This window comes from Caloenas nicobarica, chromosome 3, assembly GCF_036013445.1.
Source record: "Caloenas nicobarica isolate bCalNic1 chromosome 3, bCalNic1.hap1, whole genome shotgun sequence".
In the NCBI taxonomy this organism is placed as follows: Eukaryota; Metazoa; Chordata; class Aves; order Columbiformes; family Columbidae; genus Caloenas; species Caloenas nicobarica.
In genome coordinates, this window is record NC_088247.1 from 97,951,719 (window position 1) to 97,978,708 (window position 26,990).

Below are 26,990 nucleotides of genomic sequence, written 5' to 3' on the forward strand. Positions count from 1 at the left end.
CTGCTGCGAGGGGCCGCCTGGCACCGGCTCTGCTGCTTCGGGGCTGTTGTCTGAAGGAAGCTGAGCTGGAGAATCTCTCCCACAGCTCAGCTAAAACTTCTCGTATCCTACTAACCTACTAAGCAGGACTGTTGAAGGGGAAGCAGGGCACAAGTTATCCTGAGCCAGCTGAGACCCCATGCTGTGTCTCCTTTCAATAGTTGTGCTTTTCTCCCCAAAGGATGCATGTGATAAAGAACCTCCTTAGAATTGCAGGCGTCTGTGCAGAGCCACACTACAGCAGTTGTCTGAGTTTGCTGGAGCAAAGTTACAGTTTTACCACTAACCCTTACCAATTTGTATGCTCGCTTTTTAATAGAGGAAATCGTAATTGCCTCTAAAAGTAGCTTTGGAGAAAAACTAGATCTAAATCGTGGTTGTTAATTAGCTGTATCTCCACGTTGCACTTAAAACACATCTGAAATTGATATTTCACTCTTTTACAGAGAGAAAAAGAAAGAATTGGAACGTGAAGAGTTGTGGAGAAAGCTGGAGGAGTTAAAGCTTAAGAAGGCTATGGTAGAAAAACAGAACAGCACTCACAATGTGCTAAATGCACACAATACAAGTGCCAAATAAAAGAAATGACCACCTCTACTCAGCAGACATACTTTTTTGTACCCTTTTGAAATGCATAAGGATTTGCAAAACAAACCTCATCAGTATAATAGAAACAGCCATTTTTTTTTTTTCTGGCAAATGTAAAGATTTGAATTTAAATACAGCAGTTAAGTGATGTCATTACCACAGCATATTGTAAATTTGTCTAATTATTGATATACTGTCACTTCCAACGTTTCATAGAACTGAATTATCATTGTTAATGAGTGAAATCATTACGGGAGTGGTGAGAATTATGACTTGAATTTTTGATTGTGTTGCACATAGGTGGTATAGTTTGCTATGTACATTTTTTTTTCCTTGTTTTATATGTGCTTTTCACATCGCTGCATACTTTGGTTAAGATTATAGAAAGGCTTCTAGTTGTGCTGTATTTTCTCAAATAAAACCAAGGTACGTTACCAGTAACTTGGAATATTCAGAGTATGTGCCCCTTACAGCACTGAAAGGAACTTGGCTATGGTGCTGTCCTTGAATTCAGATTTAACACTCACCTTAGGATGAGGTTGAACAGGCTGGGGTGGTCCGTGCATCTGGCCTACCACTTGGTGAGTGTCTCTACCCCATTCTCGCTGCCTTTTGGTCCTGGGCTGCTTAGAGATCTCCTCCTGCTGCAGCTGAGGATGGAGCTTCCTCCAGAGAGCCCATCAATGATGCTCCTCATCAGCCCAAGGACTCCCTGCAGAGTAGTGCAGGTCTCCTAGAGACCATTGTGGATGTTTCTGCATTAGTTTTAGCATCTCATTGACTGAAGAACAAGACCAAAATTGGGATTAATCTGTATTTTTTTTTTTTTTTTTTAGTAAGGAGGGAAGGATGTAAAGAAAGAGTTCCTTGTTTTATTTAAAGAAAATACAGTCTGTTTCTTAAAGGTGAAAAGTTGACAATAGAAGTCTTGTCTGTTTACTTGATCAAGTATTTTTCACATCTTTTATCAGAGTACCATTCCAATCTCTTAAATTGCAGTTGTGTGGAAAACTTTTGTAATGAAAGATCTTTGGGGAATTGAGCAGCATTCAATAAAGTCTTTATGTTTGTATTTAGTGCTGTATATCACATCTTTGTGTTTATAAAGACCAGGAGAACTAGAATGGCTTTAACAACCAACCTTTTAACTGCACGTGCATCTGAATAACCTGTGGCTTTTCAGCGAGTGGCACAAGTGTGGGAGGCACAGGCTGCTGGGGTTTCATTTTTGCCAGCAAGGCAGAAGCTTTGCTTGGCTCTGTGCAATACAAGCAGGTGCTGAGGCAGGTGTGTGTCCTGGGCTTGTCTTACCTATTGCTTGGCTGGTTTTCCAACTTCACTCAGTTTCCTGGGGGGAAAAATCTTTACTGTGCTGTTTCAGTTGCCTTTATTACACTTTTATTGTTACTTCATTTTCTTTGTCTCCCAAGTAGTTGTGTTTCACAGAGGAAATGGGAATAACACTGCCTGAAGTGACTTTCACTAGCTCTGTCTGATCAAAACCAAGAAGCTACTATTCTCTACATGTCAGTTTTACATGAAAAGGCTACATAATCAGCTGACCAAAGTAGATTCTGCCTTGGTAAGTAGCTGCCCAAAATCTTGGGGGGAAAAGAATCCTTTACTTTTCGTGGTGTTCTCTTGAAGTCGTGAAACCAGATGTTGAACACCCTGGGGCCTGCATGGGTACACTCTGCCAGCTCAGGAGGGAGATCACTGTCACGCAGACACAGCTTACCTCAGTTTAGTATTTTAGTGTATTTTTTCCATAGAAGAATAAAACCCCCAGTTTAAGAGAGAAAATATTTTCAGCTGCTCTAAAGTCTAAGGGAAATAAATTATACAGACACTGGGGAATCTAACACCTTGCAATGGCACAAAGAACAAGTTGTTGTTATGAGTTGTTAAAAAATTTACAAATATGGACATCAAGAGTAAGTAACAGAAAAACAACACTAGCTGTGAGAGGCCATTTCTAACAAATTGTGCAACACTTTGCTATTAGCATCACTCCTATAAATAGACATACAAAAGAAAGGTTTCTTGGCTGGCATCAGGTGGCCTACTCCAGTAACAATGTTTCCTTATAAAACAAAATCGTGATAGCTGAGATGTAGTGACTGAAGTTGATTAGTATGGGAATTGATTTGAAAAAGAAAAGAAAAAAAATAGTACATTAAATAGAGCAGAAAGGAGTGCATCCTTTATTTAACCACACCTCCTACTTAGCCTAGAGCTGGGGCAAAGTTGTCTTCCAGCTCACCTTCTCTGACCTCATTAGCAAAAAAAGAACAAAAAAAATGCAGTAGGATGCATTGGTACCTGATCAAGTCGTTCTTTCTAAATATTGTTGTAAAATCCAAGAAATAGCTGCTGTAATATCATTTGTTAAAGGTACACTTGGGTGTTTCTTTGACAGGGAGGAGTTGAGAGCTCACCTGTCTCTGTACCTACACTTTTGCTCTGGAAATCAGCTGGAAGTAGTAATTTTTGTTCTAAAATGCCTCTTTAGAAGGCAAAAAAAGAATGAGGGGGTACTTTTGATATACTTACTGTTCTTATTAATACTCTGTTAGTAGAGGATGGAAGAAGGAAATATGACTTGGCATGCTTCTTTCCTTGCAACAAAGTCTACAGAGCAAACACGGAGTGTGGTGCGCTGCTCCTGTCGCTTCCACAAGTCTGAGTTGGGCATCTAGACTAATAAAGGACTTATAAGGAAGAAAAAGACTACACCAGCGCATTACAGTTCGTTAGCACACATTCTCTATATAATAGAGAGGCACATTTAAATGCCAGGCTGATGAAAGACTGTTTTGTACTTCCTTAGCAAAGACTTGGGGAAAGAGGGAAGAGTAACAGCCTAAGACAAACTTTGAAATCTACCATCAGCTCAGCTGCCCAGGTATTGAGCTGACTGAGTTTACTGATTGAGTTGGACTGATCAGGAATAGATTTTTAGGTTTTCACCTTATCTTCTTGCCCTAATACTCCTGCCTAGACCACCTCCTGTACAGCACCAGCTGAATCTGGGAGCAGGTAGTTTCAATGAATGTACACAATATCTTATTTGAAGTTTGGGGTTTTTTTAATATTAAAGTCACTGTATTTTAAATCAAAAATGACATGTAATAGACATCCAGTGTATTTTAATGTGTACTTTGGAGAGGGGAGGCCAGACTGTTTTGTTGAGTGCTTTACCTTCTGTTCCACTCAACAGCATCAAGGAATTAACTGTGTGAGGGCAGCAGATGCAGGTCACAGCTCATGTGGAAGTTCAATAGTCTCCTGTTCTGAGATGCATTCAAACACCATCCATGTTTTAGAGCTGAACCATTACAGTGGTGATGTTCTGAACATGAGAGAATTGTCTCCTTCTCCCTTGGTCCCCTCATACATTGAGGTAAGCTTGTTAAATTTAGAGTAGAAAAGCATGAGTTTGTTAGACCTGTCCTAGAGTTAGCTCCTTTCTGAAGTTCAAAGGCCAGCTCACTAGGCTGTTCCTCCAGTCATTGTTCTTCCTGAAGAAAACATACCTGGTTTGCATCTTCAGTTGCTGTATGGCTGATCAAAGTTTATTCCAGTTATTTTCTGCCCCTTCTGTTAGTTAAAAGGCGGTCAGTCTCAGTTTATGTGGTTCATCACTTGACTCTTCCTCTTCAGATGTCTCTTTCGGATTTTGATCATCCACTTAACACTTAACTTAGCAAAGTCTGCTGCTTTAAACAGAGCCAAAAAGATACCGCAAAGAAGAGCAATCATGTTCCAGGGATTTGCTGTGACGATCTGAAAGAGATTAAAATATTATTCCCCTCATCTGACTCAGCATATATTAGACCTAGTCAGTAACAATTCCATTTTTCAAAGTGAAAGGTTTTGCGGCTGCTCCTTTCTGCTGCAGAGGTGGCCTGCGGTGCCTTCTCCACACATCTGCCTCACACCATGGCTTTTCTGATTCCTTCTGTCAGGAAGAAACCACACTGTACCAGGTGTGAAATTTTTTAGACTATTTCAGGTTATTGGATTGTTTAAAACTTTAAAGATACAGTTAAACTGCTAATTTTAAGATTATAGATTTAATTTACTATATTAAAGATTTACAAAAATAAGCAGCTCGAAGCAGCTACTGGAAGGCTTTAACAAGACAGCATTGTAAGGCTAAACCAGGTTTTGACAGTGGCAACTGTTTCTGTAGACCTACAGCAACTATTTTATATTTCTATTTTTAACTCCGTTTTATTCAAGAGTAGTTAAGTTTCTCTGTAGGTACAAGGATGACTTCTAGGATCTCAGGTGAAGCAAGCAGAGCTAGGCTCAGGCAGCAATGCAGCAGCACACAGCTCCAAGGGTCAGCATGAGCGCAGTGTCTCTAGGTCACCAGCCAAACCAGAAGGTCTTACACAGGCTTTCTGTGTTTGTTCATCCTCCTACAAGCAGCAGTGCTGGCTGCCAGTGCTCAGGAGCTGTGGCCTCTTTGAGGAGGAAACAAGCTGTCCCAGCCCACTGGGTTGAGGGCACCTTTGAGCTCCAAGAGGGCAGAGGTTGTGAACTCCCCTGGCAGCGGGACAGGGCTCTCGAGGCTGAGGAGGGTGCGCGGCACAGCCATGACAGCAGGAGTGTGAAGGACCAACTACCAACTCTTGACCTGCACGCTCTGCATTTGCACTCCCGTTTTGGGCAAGACAACAGGAACACTGTGGATGTTGCTGGTGATTTTGGTTGTCAGGTAGGGCCATTTTAAATGCAAAAACCTTAAACAGATTGTTTTTGCACACTTTGCAGTTCTACGTTTTCCTGGGGAGGGCAAATGTATCTGACGTTCTCCCTTCGAACACCAGAAAAACAAGATCTAGCTCACATGCTTGAAGCACATGTACCCACAGCACACACCTGCACAGCTTTGAAGCACTCATTAACTGAGTGGTTTGGTCTGGCACATCATACACCTCTGACTGCAGCATAGGAAATGGCCTCAGTCTGCACCAGAGGAGCTTCAGATTGGATATTAAGAAAAAATTCTTCACGGAAAGGGTTGTCAGGCATTAGAATAGGCTGCCCAGGGCAGTGGTGGAGTCACCATCCCTGGAGGGGTTTAAAAGGCATTTAGATGAGGTTCTTAGGGACATGGTTTAGTGCCAGCGTTAGGTTATGGTTGGACTCAATCATTCTGAGGGTGTCTTCCAACCAGAATGATTCTATATTGAACTAAATTTTCAAGTGCTTTTTCTGCATTTGATTGCAGTACCAAATTCTAGTCAAATAAGGGATAAAAAAAATGCACTAGTTATTTATTTTTATTATTCTGATTTAAGCCTAGATTTCTTACTTGTCAATAAAAAGGCATTAAATCAAAAGCACGCTTATTTAAGCACAAAGTTCAGACTTGACCTGAAGCTACACTTTGCTAGAACACAGGGGACGTGCTTTTTCTTAGCTCCAGCTGCAAACAGAATGCTCCAAGCCAAGGAAAAGCATCAAATGGTCTTGACCTCTGCAGAACACACATTACTGGATATAAGGAAGAGCCCAGACTGAAATTTCAGAAGTAACCTCACTGTTTCCTCTGAATTTCTGCTAGGAGTGAGGTAACAGGCTTGCACACACACATAAACCATGAGGCTGTACAAGGAGACAATGATTTGGAAAGGGACTGGTGTTACTCACATCTTGAACAGTCTGTATAAAAGGATCTTTCCATTCGAACACCACAAAAAACAGCTGGTCACTTCTCGGTTTAGTTCTCTGGTCAATATAGTTAACCACACTAGTCTGGAGAGAGGGAAATAAAAACATGCAGGTTACTTCCTTCAGTGGTGTAATGAGTCAACTGTACAACAGAAAAGGCTTGCAAGGAGGAGAAAACAGCAGACTGCTCAGGAACTCAGCCTTCCTCTACCTGGAAAATGAGGCTACCAAAATCGGGAAAAGGCAGTTTCTTCCATCTGTCTCATGTTCATATTCTTTTCCTATTTCTCACTTAGTAAAACACTGCAATACTGTTTTTACACTGGTAGCCAGGGCCTTTATTGTTTCACATAGGTTTTTCCCTTTCAAGGGGGGAAATAACATTTACAGTGTTCATTTACTTGGAGTAAAACATCATTTGGAAAGTCCTCATGAATGAATACCAAATTACTTTTGTTTACCAGAGAACTTCACAATGGCAGCAGGAAGACTTTATCCTACAACTGGTTTTGGGTTTTTTTTAAAGTAGAAGATGCTAGCAAGCACAGAATGAAAACAGAAGGGAAGGAAGCGTAGATGTTAACAAAACCATACTTCCCAGTACTGCCCATTAACTAAGTTACCGTTTTAAACTAGCACTGACCGGCAGAGAGCTTCAGCACAATTCCACCAGTTTAGCGTACAGCTTGATGTTACAGCCACATGAAACCATAGTCTTAAGACATCAGGCCTCAGAAAAACATTTATCATGTCTTGTAACACACCCCCAGCCCAGAGGGGAACTAAAGGGGTTTGTATACAGGCAGTCACACCAGTTTGTACCACTCCCTGTGCCACTAGGAGACAATATAAAGCACTCAACAGCCAGGCAGTTATGGAACAGGAAAGCACCCAGAGTTGCAGCTGAAAAAGTGATGGAAGAACCGCTCCCTTCTCCAGCTCTCAAAGGAGTATTTACATCATGGTGAGTGCAGAGGGGTGTCCTGCTGCTCTTCCTACACTGGTTTAACACTGTACTGGAAGTAATCCAGCAGTACTGTAACTTCATTTCAGGATTGTGACAGGAACTATAGCTATGAAAACAGACATTGTATGACCTACCACAAAAACCCAGTTTCTTTACAAATACTTCACAATTTCTATCAGCTGTCTCCCCACACCCTGCCTGACCTGATTTTAGGCTGCCAACACGAAGAAGCAGGAGCTAGAACTCTACATGTGTCCATTCAGAGCACATGGGAGCTTCACCACCTCACGTTTTCTGGTCAAACACCTTTGCTACAGGCTTACCCCATACTTCTACAGCTCATTTAATAATTGCAGCATGCCATCACCCCAACTACACTCATTCCAGAAAACTGTGCACCAGGAAGCACACAGCAGACAAAGCTAAATGAAGGCAGTGGGGAAGGAAGAAAAGACAACGTAATGACTACTGGGGTCAGTGAGCAGACTGGCTGACTCTGCTATTTGACCTAATATTTGTATCTACCTTTCTGGTACGCTGTCTCCCACTTTTAGATTTGAAAGGCTAATGGGACTTCCTTACGCAATTTGAGGAGACACTGTCAAACAAAGCAAGTGCAATTTATGGCTGAGCTATTTCAACTCCTACTGTATTGGTAACAGGGATCTGCAATCCAAAATTCATATTTGTACCGATTCCTATTTCCTAGTTGGGTTTTTTGTTTGTTTGTTTTTTAAATCAAACACACCCCACAAAACCAAATAAACCCAACACAGCATTCATCTACCCAGATGATCAGAGTCATAACTGCTGGACTAAATGGATGTTCATGGTCACAAAAAGCTCGGCTTTTTCCGAGTTTGAGTCAGCCTTTTGTTTCCGCTTCGCAACATGTTAGACTTGTGCACACCAAGGACGACTTTCAAAAGTGCTACACTAGGTAAGTACCAAATGGCAAGTGATACAGAGCTGTAGGCAATGTGGGATAGACAGACAACTGCTGTTAGCGTATCCATGGCAGCAGCTGACTGATGCATCCTTTCCTCCAAACCAAGGCATGAGCTAGGGACTTGCATGGATTTGGGCTTTGCCTCCTGGCCTCCTCCAGCGGAGCAGGAGGGTAACCACCTTGGTGACTGCTCTGCTCTTCCCCTAAGGCTTTGCCACATAAGGCCCTAAACTGTGAAAATTAAAGATCAGGGAACTGAAGATTCTGCATCATCTTAGTCTCCAAAGTACTCTTTCCAAGTGTACAGTAAACTAAGAGACCATGTTGCCTCTGAAACACATACTGTCTGAAAAGGATTTCTCTTAAAATTCTCATTGCTCATCACCAACAAGACTCTTTATCCCCAACCAACACTGGGAGCAAGATAACAAACTCAAAACACAATTAGTGTCCTGTCCATTACTGTAAACAGCACGGGAATCAAACTCATTTAATCTCTAGCTAAGTTTGCATCTTCCACCTGCGTATTTTCTAGTTTTAAATGATGCAAGAAGTTAAGTTACTCCATTTTTCTAAAGATACTCAACAGATAGAAATGCCAGTCCCCAACAAAAAGCAGACATGAGAATGCTACAAAGGATAAAAGGCTTATGTTTACCTCTTCATCCTCACATCAGCCCTTGTGGTAACCTAAACATTACCCCTTTCCAATACCAGCTATTTAGACAATTCCTCTGGCAATTGTTCCCCACTTTTAACTAAAGGCAGCTGTGTTAGCATTTCTGTGTCGGTCTCTTTGGACCCTTACCTCAGATTACAGCTGTCAACACGTTCAAGCCCTGGACTTTCTCGCCTCCCCATTAGGGGATGTTTTCCTGAGATGTCTCACTAAGTCCTACCAACAGCTGCACACATCAAGACATTTATGCTTTTACAGAACCTCTCCCTGTTAAGAAAGGATGCAAGTAACTGTACAGCCAAAACTGCTCAGTGGCAAGTGGCGCAATAGATGCAATGAAACAAACAAAAAAAAACCCCAAGCTCCTGATGTTTCACTTACTTAACCAGCCAACCCACCCACCCTTCTTGCAACTCATTGGTATTTGCCCCAAGAACTGTTTCTGTTGGCCAGTTATCATTAAAACTGCAGCAGTAACTAGTTCCTAATAAACTAACAGGTCCCAAAAGACTCTTCCTGATTTTTTATTTTTTTTTTTACCTCTTGTTTGAATTCGACAGTCTCACTACCATCTTCTTCTTTTGTTTTCACCAAGGACATCTTGACCCAAGTTCGAAAGCCTCCGGAAAACTTCCAGCTGGAGTATGAACTTTCACAGTCCTTCATAAATTCTGCTTTTTCTGGACTAAAGGAAAAAGACCATTACATTACTGACCGAGCTCAGAACGGTATCTGAGCACTGTAGGCAGGAGAATGTCAGACCTACAGCCACTTCAAAATGTATTTGCAATTCCTATTATGTTTCAACTCCTAAAATTCAGCATACCTAAAACATTTTGAGTACTTATGTTTTGATTAACAGTACCACTTGCACTCATGTGTTCTTAATCGCAGAAGATTCACCTGGTGCCCCACCGCCCTAGAGTTCTGCCTGCCGCCAGGATTGCTCTGCCTTATAGGGGAGCTTGGTTCTGCTCATGGGTCATCTCTGGGACAGAAAGGAGCAGAGCCAGGACTGCAGGAAACAATTCACCACAATGCTAGAAAGCAAGAGATGGAAGGAACGGCCTAGAGGTAGGGCGGGCTGCTCAGCCCATTTCTGGGATGCAAATAAACTGCTTGCAATGCAGACGTACTTAAAATGCTTTGCAATTTACATTCAGTATATTCCTACTATTGTGGAAACACTATACCTTTGGTGTAAGGCTCCCACCTTCAATAGCATGGCTGTTTTCCCAAAATGCAATCACAGATATTTGTAGCCCCAGAACAGCAGGATTGCTTTGTATCTTTTTTTAATGCTGCTACCGTAACCCATTTTAAGGCTTCCAATACCTCTCATGCAGCAAGAAGTAATGAGGCACCTCTAAGGCATATCTGGTCTCCATCCTTTCTCTACCTACTGCACACGACACAATGAATTAACCAGGCTATTTACTTGGAGCTCCTCAGTACTGTGATTTTAGCCACTTCCATGTCACCTCTATGAAATACGCCTGGCTCTGCAGCTGCTTTTTCAATAAGGTTTCATTTGAAATGAAGGGGTAGACCACTGTGATGAGTCATGAAGCATTAAAAGCACAGGCTGTATCTTTATCTATTTGTTACATTAGGTGCTTGATTAGTGATCCCACCAGGATGGCAGTGCACGTCCTTAACCCCCACAAGGAAGATGTAAGCAAAGCATCAGAACAAAGCCGATCGTCTGACTGCTCCTCACCATATAAACCAATGACACCGGGAGACCTAATCGCACAATGATTTCTTCCCATTTCGGTATGTGGGTACAGCAGCAACTGATGGGACAGCACGGAAGAGCATGGAGGCTTTGCCACTCAGAGGAACAACCATAATTAGCACTCTGCTGGCCAGTCATATGCGTAATGCCTGACTAAAGCCGGCATCCCAGGAAAGCTTTCCAAACCAATGTGGAAAATCGAGGCAGGAAGTTATGACACAGAGCTGAACATTACAGCCACAACCTACATGGTAAGCAGAGAGCAGTAGTATGCTTTGCCTTTGACAGTAATTGTAGGTTTGAAAAAGATTAATAATATCCTAGGAGAAGCGATCTGAGAAGGCATCTCCTTGCATGTGCACATAATCCAGACCACTGCCAGAGAGTCAGGAAAAATAAAAAGGGGTGGGGGGAGTAGGGCAGGGAGAGCAGAGAGGCACAAGGTTTGTACAATTAATAGCGAAGAGCAGATAAAGCAGCTTAAAAACCGCACACGGCTAAATGAACACAAGACAGGCAAGGGATTTTAGGATGAAGAATAATTTTCCAGGCAGTTTGTTTTAATTCCCTCTTCACCCCAAAGACAGACAACATACAAAGGTTGCACATTATTTCATTTTATTTTGTTCAGTAAGTTCTTCTACCTGTGATACTGCCCTTTAGCCGTATTGTAAGATTCCTGGAATACTCTGCACCATGCTCTCCCAGGATATTAATGGTACCTCAAGACCATGCAAAAATTCCTCCATCACAGCAGACAAAAAGAAGTGGAAGAGGCCACTGTCTCACTCAGGTGAGCTACAAAGCCCCGCTCTCCCCGCAGCCAGTGCTCTCTGGTGACCAGATGGTGTGCTACCAAAAATCTCAACCCTTCTACGTTATCACTGATTTCTCTGCATGCAGCAATCCAGACCAGAGACACGAACATGGAGCTCTGTTCAGACCCTTAAATAATCTCTGATCTGTTCAGACTGGTATTAATCATCTCACACGACTAAGTTATTTTACGTGCTACACTAACAGTAGTTTTATCAATAATACGTTCAAGAGGATTTTCTTCTTAAACCCACGTATTATACTAATGACAGTTCAGGAAAGGAACTTGTATTTTTAACTACACTTTTTTGGTAATTTGCAAGAGTTTCATTATTTTCTTCCTTCTAATTAATACGGTACAGACAGCGGCTGCCACTGTCTCAAAAAAAAACCAAGCCAGTGGCAGCATCCCTCCAGCTCACAGGCCAACAATAGCACACAGTCCAGCAGCGTTCTGTGAAGGCCAGAACAAAACTAGCAAGCAGTGCCAGTTTCATGTAGTCTGTCGATCCAATTTTAACCCAGGAGCAACAGAGAACAAAACCCCTGACAGAAACAACTGTACCTTGAGTCCTCACCACTTGCTATGCCTCAAAAAAACCCTTAAAGATACAAGTTTCTAGATGACATTTTTATTATTGCTGATGCTTGCAGCAGCATTCACTGATACAATTATTGCTGTTTAAAGCAAAAGTGAGCTGCACATAATCCTGCCTACACAGGAACTGTGGTGTAGATACAGCAGGACTCTTCTCACCAATTTCAAGGGAGCTTGGATTGTGATTTAAGATCATGGAATACCCTACACATGTATCTTATAGCAGTCTGCCTGCCCAGCCCAACCTAAGCGGTTTGCAGCCATGGCAAAAAACTGTATAGATAATTATGATATCTCATGAGTTTTAGCATATATCTCAACATCTTTGATAACACCTCACATTAATTGCTGGACACAGTGCTAATAACATGCTCTCATAACCAGAGAGACACTTTGTCAGGAAAAGTAGTTAGCAGCCAGTAACTGAAGTTTTTAGAGGCTGCATGGAAGGACAAAACTTGTGTTATCAATACACAACAGTTTCTACAGACATCTTAGCCCAGACCTCCCATCAACTAAATTTAGCAACCGCTGATGAACTGGAAATCATTTCTATTTTCTCTTCTGCTGGAAGTTGGACAGAATGAGTATATTCCACACACGCATGTGGTTCCGCATGCGCTTCATAGTCAGGAGAAAACAAACTTTCAAGCTGCCCTAAGCCTGTCCAGTTGATGCCCCAGGACACCAGGACAGCAAGACACAAGGCTGAGCAAGACAAGCCATACAATTTGTACCAAGCTTTGAAGGATGCTATGAAAGAGACACAACCGGCTTCTGGTGCACAACTAGTTCTCTTCTTGTATTCCACATAGACAACCAGATCATTTACTACTGAGTTTAAACGCCTACATACCATTGCCAGTTTTACCATCATCTGGGTTAGTTCAAAACCAGTTTTAACTCACATTCCTACCACCTGGCGCAAGACAGAAAGGATGCGGCCCCAAACAGACACCACCATTTCCCACCTTTTCACTTTGCTGCAAACATAACCCAGGCTCAGCCTTTGCTCTCACGGCTTCAGTTCTGGTGCCTTCCAACAGCGAGACAAAGCAGCTTCTCTAGGGACAACGTGACATTCCCCCATTGCTTCAGGGATTGATTCTGCCATCTAACCAGTTTGACCTGGCAAACCTGGAGGCAGGAGCTTGCGATCCAGGTTTCTCCAAGGCAGCCCACACATGGTTCTTACTCGTTCACCTACACTGGCACAAACACAGCCTTGAAGCTAGAACCTTTGTGATACTGTTTATTGCTGCTTTGGACTTCTAACTTGCCTTCGCACAACATGTGGCACAAGTGTTTCACAGTATCACAGAATCACAGAATGTTAGGGATTGGAAGGGACCTCAAAAGATCATCCAGTCCAATCCCCCACGCCGGAGCAGGAACACCTAGGTGAGGTTACACAGGAAGGCGTCCAGGCGGGTTTTGAATGTCTCCAGAGAAGGAGACTCCACAACCTCCCTGGGCAGCCTGTTCCAGGCTCTGTCACCCTCACTGAGAAGAAGTTTCTTCTTGTATTTAAGTGGAACCTCTTGTGTTCCAGTTTGCACCCATTACCCCTTGTCCTATCATTGGTTGTCACCGAGAAGAGCCTGGCTCCATCCTCCTGACACTCACCCTTTACATATTTATAAACATTAATGAGGTCACCCCTCAGTCTCCTCCAAGCTAAAGAGACCCAGCTCCCTCAGCCTTTCCTCATAAGGGAGATGCTCCACTCCCTTCATCACCTTCGTTGCCCTGCGCTGGACTCTCTCCAGCAGTTCCCTGTCCTTCTGGAACTGAGGGGCCCAGAACTGGACACAATATTCCAGATGAGGTCTCACCAGGGCAGAGTAGAGGGGAAGGAGAACCTCTCTCCACCTACCAACCACCCCCCTTCTAATACACCCCAGGATGCCATTGGCCTTCCTGGCCACAAGGGCACAGTGCTGGCTCATGGCCATCCTGCTGTCCACCAGGACCCCCAGGTCCCTTTCACCTACACTGCTCTCTAACAGGTCATTGCCCGACTTGTACTGGAACCTGGGGTTGTTCCTGCCCAGATGTAAGACTCTGCACTTTCCCTTGTTATATTTCATTAAATATTTCCCCGCCCAACTCTCCAGCCTGTCCAGGTCTCTGGATGGCAGCACAGCCTTCTGGCGTGTCAGCCACTCCTCCCAGCTTGGTGTCATCAGCAAACTTGCTGACAGTGCACTCTAGTCCCTCATCCAAGTCATTGATGAATATATTGAATAGTACGGGTCCCAGTACCGACCCTTGAGGCACTCCACTAGATACAGGCCTCCAACCAGACTCTGCCCCATTGACCACGACTCTCTGGCTTCTTCCCTTCAGCCAGTTCACAGTCCACCTCACTACCCGATCATCCAGTCCACACTTCCTCAGTTTAGCAGCGAGGATGCTGTGGGAGACTGTGTCAAATGTCAAATGTTTGGGGCAGCAGCATCCAGACATGCAGCTCGATTGCAGAAGTACTTAAGTATGACATACGTGCTTTAACTTGGGAAGAAACAGCTCTTTAAAATGGCTTATCTGCAAATTGGTACACTGAGCAAAGAAATGTGGCTTCCAAGACTGGAGTATGCACAGACCAAGCTGTGTCTTGGCAAGTTGGCTCATTCTGCAAAGAGGCAGGAACCAGACGCAACACAACTGTGCCTTCTGCTCTGTGTTTCACCAGAGCTGGTCTCGGACAGTGCTCATGTCTTGCAGTATAGACATAGCTGTGCACCTTGCTGGTATCGGTCCCACTGTACATACCACTAACTGCGGCACGAGCCACAAACTCTGTGAAAAATCAACACAGAAGGAAGAAGTAGCACCCTCTACATCAATATTCTTAACTGGTATTTTCTCATCCTGAAATGTCAATGTCTAACATACCCAAAACATTAGGATTTTATGAGGTACAGTTACAGAAAGTACTTGATTACTTAAGTTCTCCTATACTGAAGTAGAAATACTTTCGTAAAGAACAAATTCAGATAATTGGTCTTTGCCTACCCAGAGATACTGTGACTGAACACTTCCAGTCTTTGCTCCATCTGACAAGCACCAGTATGATCACGTCCAAGCTTCCAAGAATGCTTTGTTATGATAAAATCTGTTATTTCTCTTCCGCTCCCTCAACTAATTTTGTTCTGCATATGGCCTTTCTCCCCTGCCCCTTTTTTCACTGAGCATGTGACTGTTACCAATTTAAGGCTTTCTAAGTCTCACTGTGACTAATATATCTTGTCTAGCTTTTCATTTGGACCACAGAGAGAAGAACAGAACTCAAATTTAAATAAAACAAAAATCAAACAGTATGGAATTCATTCTCACAAGGTGGGAAAAAGGGTGAGGCTTTCTTGAAAGTTCAAGGCAGGATTAATTCCACTCCTTGTTAAAACTGGAAGAAGGTTGATCAATAATTCCAATGGCACCAATGTCAAACCAATACGAAGCAATTCTGAAAACCCTATCTATGAAATTACATAATTCTGTAGAATCTTACATAAAGCTAGTAATACAAAGCAATACAGTTAATCTTTCAAGGAAATCACAACAAATCAATCTAGGGATCTGATCTTCACAGTAATTGCTTTAAAAAAAAATAAAATAAAATAAAAGGTACAGAAACATTAGTGTTCTCAGTGCACTTCCTGAGCACACTTTGCAGGACAGCACACCTCCTGATCACCCGCAGCTGACAACAGCAGTAAGCCAGCACAAACTTCAAACTTACCGAAAACGCAGCAACAAATGGCTGAAGCACAGCGGAAGGGCAGTTTTTGTCACTGAAAAAGTCCTCACTTCACTTTCTAAAAAGTAATATTAGTAACCTAAGACATGAAAGAGCATCAGTGTAACCCAAACATGGAAGGGAAAAAAAAAAAAGCCTGTCTGATTTTCACTTAAAAAAACCCCTGCTTTCACTTTTTCACTAGTATTGTTGTAGCAAGTTCAATGCAGTTACAGGCTCATCCCTTTCCATACCTGTCGATGAACTCTTGGAAAGAAGAAAACAGAAGGTAGTCGATTGCGCTAAAATCTTGGTCTGTTCCATTTAAATGAAACTGCAAAAACACCAGTTCCTTTTTCTTCACATCACGAGGGCCTTGAACAACCAAAGCATGCTTCTGTAAGCAGACAGAGAGGTGGTGAGAGTAGCGAAGGAGTCCTTATTTCCTGTTCATTAATTTGCCAGCTGGAACTAATACTCTATAGAAATCTAATACACACCAAGATTTTCTTGGCCATGACGAAGTATACATCTATTAAAATATCAAACAAGAATGCCAACTGAATCCCTCCTCTAAGTTTAAAAATTAAGTCTTTATATCAAGATTTTGTGGTTTTCTAAAAAATCTGCTTTCATTCTACCACAGTCCTTTGGATTCATGTGGAATTACCAGTCGAGGCCCTGCAACCTGCATTCTGGACAATCAAAACTGTTTTAAAGTCTAAAACTCTTCAGCTCTTGACATTAAACAAGCTGATGTGGAGAACATTAGGCTTCTCTTTGAGAAAGAGGAACAGTTTCACAGCCCACAGCACCTCAAGTTAAGCTGCTTAAAGGAAAAACATTAATAAAATAAAAATGCTAGCGGGCAGAATAAAACTTGAAGTAGTGCAGGCATGATATAGAACAGCAAGCTGCTGCTTGCAGAAGGACTTGGCCAATTTGAACATGGCTCTGCGCGGTTCAGGTCTCTGCCTCAGTGTCTCTCCATTCCACTGCAGGACTAGAGCCTATGCGATCAGCAAGCTTCTAAATCAATCTACCATGCAGCATAAAACGTAGGTTCTTAGCCTGTTAAAATATGCAAAAAGAGCATATTAGTGGCAGAAATTAAATTAGACTTGCACCTAGAATACTACTTTCAAATATACTAAGGAGCTGATTCCCAGAAAGAAATGTTGATTAGACAAAAGGCAAAGCATTAAGAGAAAAAAGCTGACCAAAACAGGTACCTAGATGGTTTGTTAATGTTTAGTTTCCTTAAAAACAACCTGATCAATCACTTTAGATACAAATGGACATATTCAATACTTTATTTTTTGAACATTTGTTTACACGAAAGCTAGATTCCCTTTATTTTTAAGGGCAATTTAAGACAGACTATCACACAAGGTACTCATCTTTTTTGGTTCACAGTATTTCAGTGTAATGAAATGCCTGGTGCCCAGTTAAGATTTTTCCAAGGGTGACAAAAATAGTATGTAACTCCCAGCAAACATAGCAAAAGAGAAAAGCTATCCTGCTTTAATGGAATAACTGCTACCGCTTTCAGTCAAAGCTAGATTTACTATATCAAGGAGTACGCTTGCCAGTTCATTTAGGAGAGGAATGAAGCACAAGTTTCATTGTGAAAAATGACTTATTTTGTCCCATTCAGGTTGTCATCCCGCACACACCCACATGACAGCTGATCTTCCATAACACACACACTGACTAGGGTCTTTTACACTTTTGAAAACAAAAGGACAGATGGCTTGGAAAAAAACTAGAAGCAAGGATTTTTTGCAGCACTAAGTACATATTTTTACTTTCAAATACCATTACAAGCAGAAAAATTCCACTAAATAAGCTTTTTTCTATTATATTATTATTACCATAGTTTGATTAGTAAAAGGATCTGTGTAGTTGATTCTCTCAGTGGTGCAATCGATGTCTCCTGGCTGACCTGGATTTATCAGAGGCGGGATGTGATCATAGTAATGATGCTTGCAGCTAAGCAGCCGAGCCTTGCCTGGGTAAAAGGCAATACCTGTTTGGGGAGAAAAAACACTGAAGAGAGCTGATTTCTTTCCCAAGTACATAGATTTTCATTCTGGGATTTAATCCCACAGATATTGAGATATCCTCAAGATCCAGCAAAACAATCAAATCAAACCACATGCTTCAGGATTCTTCTGGAGCAGGACAAAAGTGCCAGCTGCATCAGGACAGAACTCCCCCCGATGCATTGAAATAAAATCAGGATTCATATTCTGTTACAACTGAAGGTTCACAGAAGCTCCAAAGTTTCCCATGTCTTCCCACAAGCCATCAGCTAACACAACACAGTCTCTCCTACCCCAGATTAAATGAATGTGTGAACTTAGTTAGGAGGCTACTGAAGTCAAATGGGACATGTAGCACTTCAGTGTGTACATGTTTTCAGGTATTATAATTCAACATGTCAAATTTTAATTGGAAGTAATGCATGTACTATGCATGACAGATTAAAGATCACTGGCTGATCTAATAAAAGTGAAAAAGATGCTCTTCAGAACATCTAGGATCGTCTATTCACTCAATATGATGTCATGATAAAAATCAAAGCCATCAAACAAGTACTAACTGTTACCATCCCTCATTACTTGTATCACTGGGTAGGTAGGCTACTACTTCACCTATATGGAAATTCACATATCAAATAAACCTACTGTTTCAGACCAAAGCATGCATTAGAATAACCTCAGTCACCTCAGCAGTAGGTGGCTAGCAAAATACAGGGCCCAAAAAACCTGTTACACCACACATGCCACATTCAGTATTGGAAACAAGCTTGCTTGAAGATAATCTAGACCAACTACCAAAAAAAAAAAAAAAAAGTATGATTTATTAGATATGATTAACTCTCACAATTGACATGACCTGTCCGGCAAAATGCGAGACGTTAAAGCAGCCAGCGTGTTTCAGTCTAAACAGGCTTTATCCCTTTCTCCAGTGCTCCATGCTTGCAACTTGCCATCTCAACACTTCAAAAGAGCAATTAAGTAAAGAGCTACGTTAATCCAGGTTCTCTGATCCTTCAGGGATCCCCACCAATACTTCTGGATTTACATGTACATTGCTCTGCTTCTTTAAATGACATTTTCTTCCTCTTGCTGTATGAAAAGTTCACATTAAAAAAAAAAAACAAGTAAAATAAGAGGGAAAAGCCTGCTCTTATAGTCAGATCCATATGGTCCAAACACAAGGACCTACTTACAGAGCTGAGCCTAACTGACCACAGAGAAAAACAACTACAGGAATATGGCGACAACTTGAAACATTCACCTTTCAGCCACAATTACTGGAGTGGGTATTTGCAAAATGTGGTAACACTTTGAACAAAAGTGTTATTTTTAAATTGGAAACTGACCTATGACTGTTTGAGCTGCATTTCTACCACAACTCTATATATGAATGGTTACTGGATAATTGAAAAAAATAATAACAACAGAACTCACTATTCAAACATGCTTCTGTGGCGTAATCCCTCCTGCAAACTGAAACACATTTTTTCTGATGCCACACTGCATTTTTATGCCAACATTGTTCCCTGCAGTCACATCACATTTTCATTGCCTACTGATGTAATACTAAGTTGTAAACAATGCGGAACAGCAGCAGAAAATGGCATTGTGGTTATTTCGTGACAGGTTTGAGAAATTCACCTTCTTCAGGGTCAACAGCATCTCACTGTCCAGTGTAGCACTGAGGTCCTGATAAACATCTACCCTGCTCAATACACTTTTGGGACTATTTCCATAAGGAACTACCTTCTTTCCCTAAGAGAGGACTGATTTTAGAGTCTGAAAACACTTATCTATCAAATGTTGCATAATGCTCCATAGCTACTGTCATTCATGTTATTGGCATGAAAGCTACCAAAATCTGCCACATAATAATAACATTTCTGTGCAAACTCAACACAACATTGATTAAAAAAGGGGAAGCAAAAGACCTGGGTCAAAGCATTACATGCACTCTGGGCCCTGGAAAATCAACATCAAAAATGTGAAATAAGATAAACGTGAACAACAACTTAATCCATTTTGTTTGCTACCACTCTTACCGGGTGCATCGTACAAGGACACTTCCTTGTAAGAGACAGACATCACTGGGTGCTTGAGCTTCTCCCTGAAGTCACTTATGGTTTGGTAGACAAGGAACACAGCTACAGCCATGAGCAGCAGATAAATAAACAGGAGAATTACTGAAAAAACATTCTTTAGGCAGGTCTTGCTGAAACGCAAAGAAGGGGCAGCGGTACCCAGTTCATTATCTGGAACCAAACAGAATATGGATTAGGACTGTAAAATACAGATAGCTGGGCAGAATTTATGTAGCATTTATTCGAAGAACAATCACTTGAGAGGAAAGTAAGCTTCAAACTCAGCTAGATTAAAAAAAACCCCCACAACTATTGCTGGTTTTGGTCATCAGTTAGATGCTTCCTTCTCAAGCATGAGGCACAATCATCCAAAGATTGTGCCTCTTTTTCACATGTTGTGTTTATCACTCTGCTTAAGGGCATGGCAGGCAGGAAACAAGTTTATTCTCAAGAAGGACAACTCGGAAACAAATTTCAAAGTTCATATGAAAAAATGTCTGTCGATGTTCCATCTTCCCTCCTGGAGAAAGCAACTCCTTTCCCCGCCTCCCAGTCTGCGGTCATTCTTACACACTCAGCATATGCATCAGCAGAGAGATTTAATATTCTAATGCTCTCACACAGGTACCTGCATTGCATCTCCACCATGGCAGAAGTCACTAGATACTTGTCACCCTCTCATTTCTGGACTCCAGTTCATAACTCCTTGTGCACACTACATAGAGTCTCACAAAAGGATTCTTCCAATTACATCTAGAAAAAGACTGACTCAATTCTCTCACAGTTTCCTTGCCTTCAAAGCGTATTTTGCGAAAATCTTCACGCTAGTCTCACTTGTTCATAGACGCTGCTTTCCCCATACTCCGTGCATTTGCCATTTCTTTTGGCAATACTTGCAAGGGAAAAGTTCATGTACTCTTGAGTTACATGTCATGTTTTGATTGTGAGCGATACACAGCTGAACACGCAAAAGGAGCATTAAAAGCCAACATAGGAAAGGAGATAAATAGGCATATTTTACATGGACTCTTTTGTGTGGTATAATTTAATGAGTCAGGCCCTTTCAGGCCATGTCACACTCTGCCATTCAACTATAATAGCATGGTTTGGTGTTTGTTCCTTACCACAGCCAACACTAGCCTTTTAGTAAGTCCTGCTGAACGCATAACCTCTTAAGAAGGTCCATGGTCACACACAGGTTCCCAAGTTATATGCCAGGAGATGGCAGCCAAGGAAATTAAACAGCTGCAAAGCATTTAAAGGATCATCATTTCAGGTTGGCTTACCTTAACACCTGCATCTGAGCTGCAACGAGCCCATTTAACACTGCCCTGCACCCTCCAAAAGCAAATCCAAACCAAAACCTGTTTAAAAGCACATCTAGTCAATATTGCAGCTTGCTCGTGTAAAACTGGCACAGATTTTGCCTGCAGTCCACTGCCATCACAGACACTGCAACTCAGGTAAAATACAGCTTAGTATGCCATCTTCCTTTCTGTTATCTCAGAACCAGATGTGCTGAATCTTCTTTGACTGAGCACAGTTCATGGGAAAGAAATGTTCTCATCTTAGTCCTTGGAAAAAACTCCTTGGCTTTCCATCAGCACTTATTCCCCAAAATAAGTAATTCAGTGGTTTGTTTCCTTTCAGAAATACAATTAAAAAAAAAAAACCCAAACCTCAACCAAACCCACACATGGAAGCAGCTTATCGGGTACTTAAAACTGGTAACTTCTGTGTCAATAGTTCTCACCTGGTAAAATAACAGAGCTGGAATCTTCATGAACTTCCATCTCTCCTTCTCTCTCATCTGCTGGGTTTTCAGATGCTCGCTCCACATCTTCACTCAGCTGTGTAGTTAAAACAGTGGTTCAATTTCCAAATATGCTCTCAACTTGCAATTGCTGGAATTTCTATGGTACAAATAAAAGAGGCTCCAACTAACCAAACACACAAAAATATGCCCCCAGTCCAAGAGCACCCAACACCTGTTCCATTTGTTCGCAAGGCAAGAGCCACATTTACGTAGACCAACAGACAAAATTAAGAGAATGATGGCACATTAAATTTAACCTACTTCCACCCTGCTGTTTCAACAATAACATCACCTTTTCTTTTAAGATCAAAGTAATTGTTTCCCTGGCAGCTTCAGCTCACTTTAAACCCCAAATTAGGACAATGCCCTCTGAAATTAGCAGGAACTTCATTCTGTCACTCAGGAATGTATTTTTAGGCATAAACAAACCACAGCACATACCAGCAAACAGAGCCTTAGCACTTCTTAATAAAGAGGTGCAAAAGGGGCAAGTTGCATTTTGACAGGGCAAGCAGCTCAAATGCAGTCTCAGCCACATAGGTAGGTGGGTCATTACAATAGCCAAACATCCCTACATTTCTGGTACTTATTTGAGCTCACTGTACATATTATTATATATTAGTGGTTATGCAACTAATTAGTCTTCCAGTGTTTCTAAAACGGCAACAGAGACCAGATGTTTTCTTGGTTTGGTACTCAGAGCTCTGGGCCCAAACCGCCAAGACGCTTCCGTCAAAGTCAGAAGGTTGTCAGATCAGATAGGCATCACATGAGACCACGAAGCATTAGACTTTTATATCTATATAAAGTATCTCCTGTATGTTTTCCAAATTTCTTTCACGGCAGGAACTGACGTACAAATTATAGCAAAGCAAACCAGGGCATAAGCTTGCAGCACACATGATGTGTTACACAGTAACTGTCCAAGCTAAACACTCAGCATCACCTACCTAATTAGGTAAAGAAGATTACCTTTGTTCCGATCTCAAGAAAAATGAGGGCACAGTTAATATAGCAGCCACACTGAATGCTATTGAACTTTACACCCCCAACTTACTCAACAGTAAAGTGCACGTATCCATAAGGAAGTGCTTTTATTTCACCCAACTTTAATTCTGTATTGAAATCATCACTATACCATTAACAGATCATCATTTTCACTTATTAGGAAAGAGTCCACTCACTTTACGCCTTCAAAGTCTGACGTAAAGTCTCCATCACCTCCTGCTATATTTCTGTATTCACTTCCACCACGCAAAGCAAGTTGAAAGCAGTTACCCAGTTGTTTTTAAATGTTTTGCATATACATAAAGCATGATTTCCTGTGGTGCGAGGTATGGAGGTAACTAATTGCCTAATCTCAACTCATTTGCAGGAGGGCTTACCAGGGTCCAACCAAAGATACTTTTTTTCAATTATCGCCATAAAATAAATGAAAATTAAGACTCTGCTCCTTTTTGCAGAACCACACCAGTTCTCTTTGTTTACCTGATCCAAAAGAAGCTATTCTGACACATGAGTATTCACTGAACTTCTTGTACTGGTTAAGCTGAATCAGCTAAGAAGCCAGTTCCAATTGTACTCATGCAAATTCCTTATACTGAAGCGATCAAAAAAATTTAACGTAAGTTACAAAGTCACTGCAGTTTCTAATCTGACTCCCACACCTCTCTGGTTCAGCCGCAGTTCCCCAGGTACAGGCACTCCATCAATTGAGGTTACATAGAGGGTAAACAAATTCTATTCCTGATAGCAAGGAGATCCCAACACAAGTTTAAGCAAGAACACAACATGCAACATTTCTTATCCTCTCGAGAGGACCTACAGCAACTCTTCAACATGTGGAAGAAAAATTCAGAAAATGTAACCTTTCAGCATTCCTTAGAAACAAACCAAAAAAACCCTAAACAACAGGCAACTATGTTTTATTATCTCCGCTCCCAAGGCACACAGTTTCATAAGCTTTTCACATGTAAAACCAGTGAAGGACAGCTAATCAAAAGCAGGAATGCTAACATGGCCTCAGGTGCAGCAAGTTGAGCTCATGTGCAAGACCCCCCTAAAACCAACTAATTTCATTGAAAATACCAAACACCTGGCTTGACAAGCGGAGAAGTTTCATAAACCCACTGAAACCACCAAAAGCCCAGCACTGTCCATGGCTCAGCCACCGCATTCCAAGCATACAACACGCAGCACAACGACTCTACAAGGCACAGCAGCACAGACCTGCAAAAACAATGACTCTCAGGCATATTAAGCAGCAGTTTCCTAACAACTGAGAAGGCAGCACAGCATTACTGCATGACAGTTGATTCTACTTTCTCCATGCTTTGTAGAATCCCCAAATCAAGGCAGCTGACAACAGTGAACCTGGCATACGCCAACCACGTTCACCCTCACAGGCCAGCTCTTCCTACATCTCATTTTTGATAAAGCAGTGAAGTGTGGTATGAATGCAGAAGCAGCATAAACTTGCAGGGCAGTTAAATGTGCAAAAGGATGCAGAGATAGGATAGAATGTCAAGAGCAGGAAGGGCATGAAATAGACATTTGCTCAGCATTCCTCTGGGCTCAGCATGTGAAGTTGAGTGAGAAACAACTGCAGGAGCCTGCTCATGACCCAGCAGTTCCTTTTCAGTCCTGTACACAGAAAAGCACTGGACAAACGGAAGCTCAGAAAAGGCAGCTACAGACATTTCAGCATCCCTGTTAAGGGCAGGAGCACCACAGACTGCCCCAGGTGCTGGAGAAGGGATGGACCTGCAGCTGCTGCACTTAGGCACCATCTAGACTTGCACAACGGAGTTTGGGACAATCTCAAATACATGGAGCAGTGTCAGTGGTGGCTGATACACAAGGTGGAAATGTAACATGTATAGTTCAGGCCACACTTCAGGTACCAGTGCAACTTCATTAAGTCTCTCAAGTACCTCCACTAAATACAAGCTCTTACAGGAGTTCATTTCATCCTGATAATCATGGGATAAAACCTTCCTACTGGATAAAACCCTCTTAAATAAAGGGAGAACTTGTCCATACAGGCCTTTTCTGGTCCACTGATTCTTCACCTTCCAATGTCTTCTACCCCAAAAAGAAACCAGGAGCTGAAACTAAACAGGCAATACTAAACTAAATCAGGACGCAGAGCAGCAGAGCCCTAAACTACCCATCACATGCAGAGGAAGGCGAACACCTGCATTCCTTTTGCCGGCAAGATGCAAACAGAAGTGACCTGCTGCGAGTCTCCACCGCTGCCGAGCTCGGCGCAAACAGCTTCTGTCTCTAGCACGAGAGACAGGAACGAGCAAGGAATTCCGGCTGCCGGAGCCCGCACATCGATACGCAAACCAAGCGCCGCCGCGGGCTCCCGGCCGGGCGGCACCGGGGCCTCCGGTTTCCGATGTCAGGGCTCCGGTACCGCAGCCGCTCGTTACGAACGAGCTCGCCGGCCAGCTGTGCCCAGTTCATACGCTTAAAAAGTACTGCTGCCAGTTACGTTAACCCTTTTTAAAGGTAAACCATGAAATCAAGCGCACCCGAAAGGCGCGTTTCTTTCTGGCGAGCGCAGCTGCAAGCTGACAGCGCGGCTGCCGGCGGTGCGGAGGGCGCGGGCAGCACCGGGAGGCGCGCACGGCCGGACCCAGACACAGCGGGCTCAGCCGCGCTGCGGCAGATGCCGACGGGCCGGCGGGGACCAGCGAAGCCGCGGCAGGGACCCCGCTCCCCCAGCGCTGCCGAGCCGCAGAGCCACGCACCGGAGCCGAGCTGCGCGCAGGGCGGCAGCGCTGAGGGTAACCCCTCGGCAAGCCCCGGCCCCTCCCGGCGAGCTGCGGCCCGCCGCCCACCAGCCCAGCCCCGTCCTTCCCCCCCGTACCTCTTGGTAGGAAGCGGACACCTCTGGCCTCAGCATGGCATCGGGCGGTGCGGCGGGGAGCCGGGGCCGGCCCAGCCGCCCTGCCCGGGCAGGGCCACGCAGGCGCCGGGACCCGCCGGCCGCTTCCCGCCCCGGCCCCGCCACAGCGGCGCGGGGGCTGCTGGGAGGCGCGGGCCGCTGTAACGGCCGCCGGGCGGCCGTTGGCGCCGGGCTGTGGGGAACGGGCCGCGCAGCTGAGGTGCCGGGCTGCGGGGAACGGGCCCTGGGCGGCGCGGAGCCCCCGGCGGGCAGGGGGCACTGCCAGCCGCCCTGCTGAGAACCACCCTCGTTCTCCGCGGCCAGGCTGGAGGGGACGGAGCTTTAAAACTCACCAGATGCTACAAGGCGTGCCACGCCACCGAGGAGTCTGGTCTTGTGTCGGCTTCCAGAGCTCGCTTGGCGACTTCTGCCCAGCTCTCCTGCTCCAGGCAGCACAGAGCCGTCCCGTGCTCCGCGGTTGCCCGTCGCATGTGTAAGCAATTTTTTGGTAAGGTTTATAGGAACGTTTCACAGTAAACACGTAAGTCTAGTGACAGGGAAATTAGTCTTTTCCACACCATAAAGTCTCCTACGTGAGACTGAACTAGACTGGAAAAGCAATTTAAAACAATTTTGCCAGCTCTCCCCAAGATGGACGCAATATTATTCCTTTTTTTAACTGTTTTTATTTTTTTGCCGCTCAAGGCTGCTAGCACAACACCAAAACAACAGACTCGCTTGTCGACCAGACAAAACTTCTGCAGGGCTCCTGTGCACCCATGCTGTGCCAGAGGAGCAGCAACAACAGGGCGCTCCAGGAACATAGAAGCCAAAACCTCCTAAGAGCTGACTCAGGAGCCATCCGTCCACAAATACCTACACAGTTATTTTTCTTCCCCAGCATGGAAGTAATTGTTAATGTTTCATCATCAAGAAAACGCACGCACATCATTGAGACGCAATGCTGTCGTGGCGCCCCTGCTCCAGTGGATCATTTCCCTGTGTCTAAGACCCACACCTAGTAAGTTAATAACCAAGGTTTGAAGTCCTTTGACAACAACAATCCTAGTACACAGCTTCTCCTTTCAGAAAGAAAATATTTTAGTTCTTGCTATTCATTTTTCAGATGTCTGTGGTTCAAAGGCAGGCTCTAACTCACCCCCAAATCAGTAACACTTCAGACAGATGTTGGCTAGTATTCAGCACTTGCTGCCCTCCCCTGGGGAGATGCTAATAAACAATTATTTCAGGATAAAAGTTAAATCTATAATGCGACTTGAACCAAACTGACAAATTAGACTTTGCACGTTTCCCGGCAGCACGGGTCTCTGCAGCAAGCCATGCAGGGTATTCGC

General features: G+C 43.3%; 2 protein-coding genes across 4 annotated transcripts in view; one reads left to right on the top strand and one right to left on the bottom strand.

Moving 5' to 3' along the window:
* The window catches only part of PPP2R5A (protein phosphatase 2 regulatory subunit B'alpha), a 48,042-nt gene extending 46,343 nt beyond the window's left edge, over positions 1-1,699 (top strand). Inside the window, exon 13 of the mRNA XM_065632845.1 lies at positions 486-1,699. Within this exon, the coding sequence (XP_065488917.1) occupies positions 486-618 (133 nt within the window). The 3' untranslated portion in view covers positions 619-1,699. The remainder of the gene's footprint in view (positions 1-485) is intronic.
* On the bottom strand, positions 1,477-25,759 carry PACC1 (proton activated chloride channel 1). 3 transcript variants are annotated; one of them, XM_065632846.1, is made up of 8 exons: positions 25,618-25,759; positions 21,678-21,774; positions 19,886-20,095; positions 17,673-17,827; positions 16,053-16,195; positions 9,448-9,592; positions 6,292-6,396; positions 1,477-4,413 (listed from the first exon to the last, which is right to left on the bottom strand). In XM_065632846.1, exons 1-8 carry the CDS (start codon positions 25,651-25,653, stop codon positions 4,252-4,254), a joined length of 1,053 nt encoding a protein of 350 aa, XP_065488918.1. In that variant the 5' UTR covers positions 25,654-25,759; the 3' UTR covers positions 1,477-4,251. The 3 variants fall into 3 exon arrangements, with proteins under 3 accessions (XP_065488918.1, XP_065488919.1, XP_065488920.1); XM_065632847.1 differs by having other exon boundaries at positions 21,678-21,837; XM_065632848.1 differs by lacking the exon at positions 9,448-9,592 and having other exon boundaries at positions 4,311-4,413.
* Positions 25,760-26,990: the final 1,231 nt, after the last annotated feature.

Coding starts and splice junctions, on each gene's coding strand:
- PACC1 (XM_065632846.1), bottom strand. CDS start 25,653: ATGCTGAGGCCAGAGGTGTCCGCTTCCTACCAAGAG. Junction 17,828..19,885: donor GTCCTTGTACGATGCACCCG/GTAAGAGTGGTA, acceptor CTCCCCAAACAG/GTATTGCCTTTTACCCAGGC. Junction 9,593..16,052: donor TTCCAAGAGTTCATCGACAG/GTATGGAAAGGG, acceptor TTTTTCCTTTAG/TCCAGAAAAAGCAGAATTTA.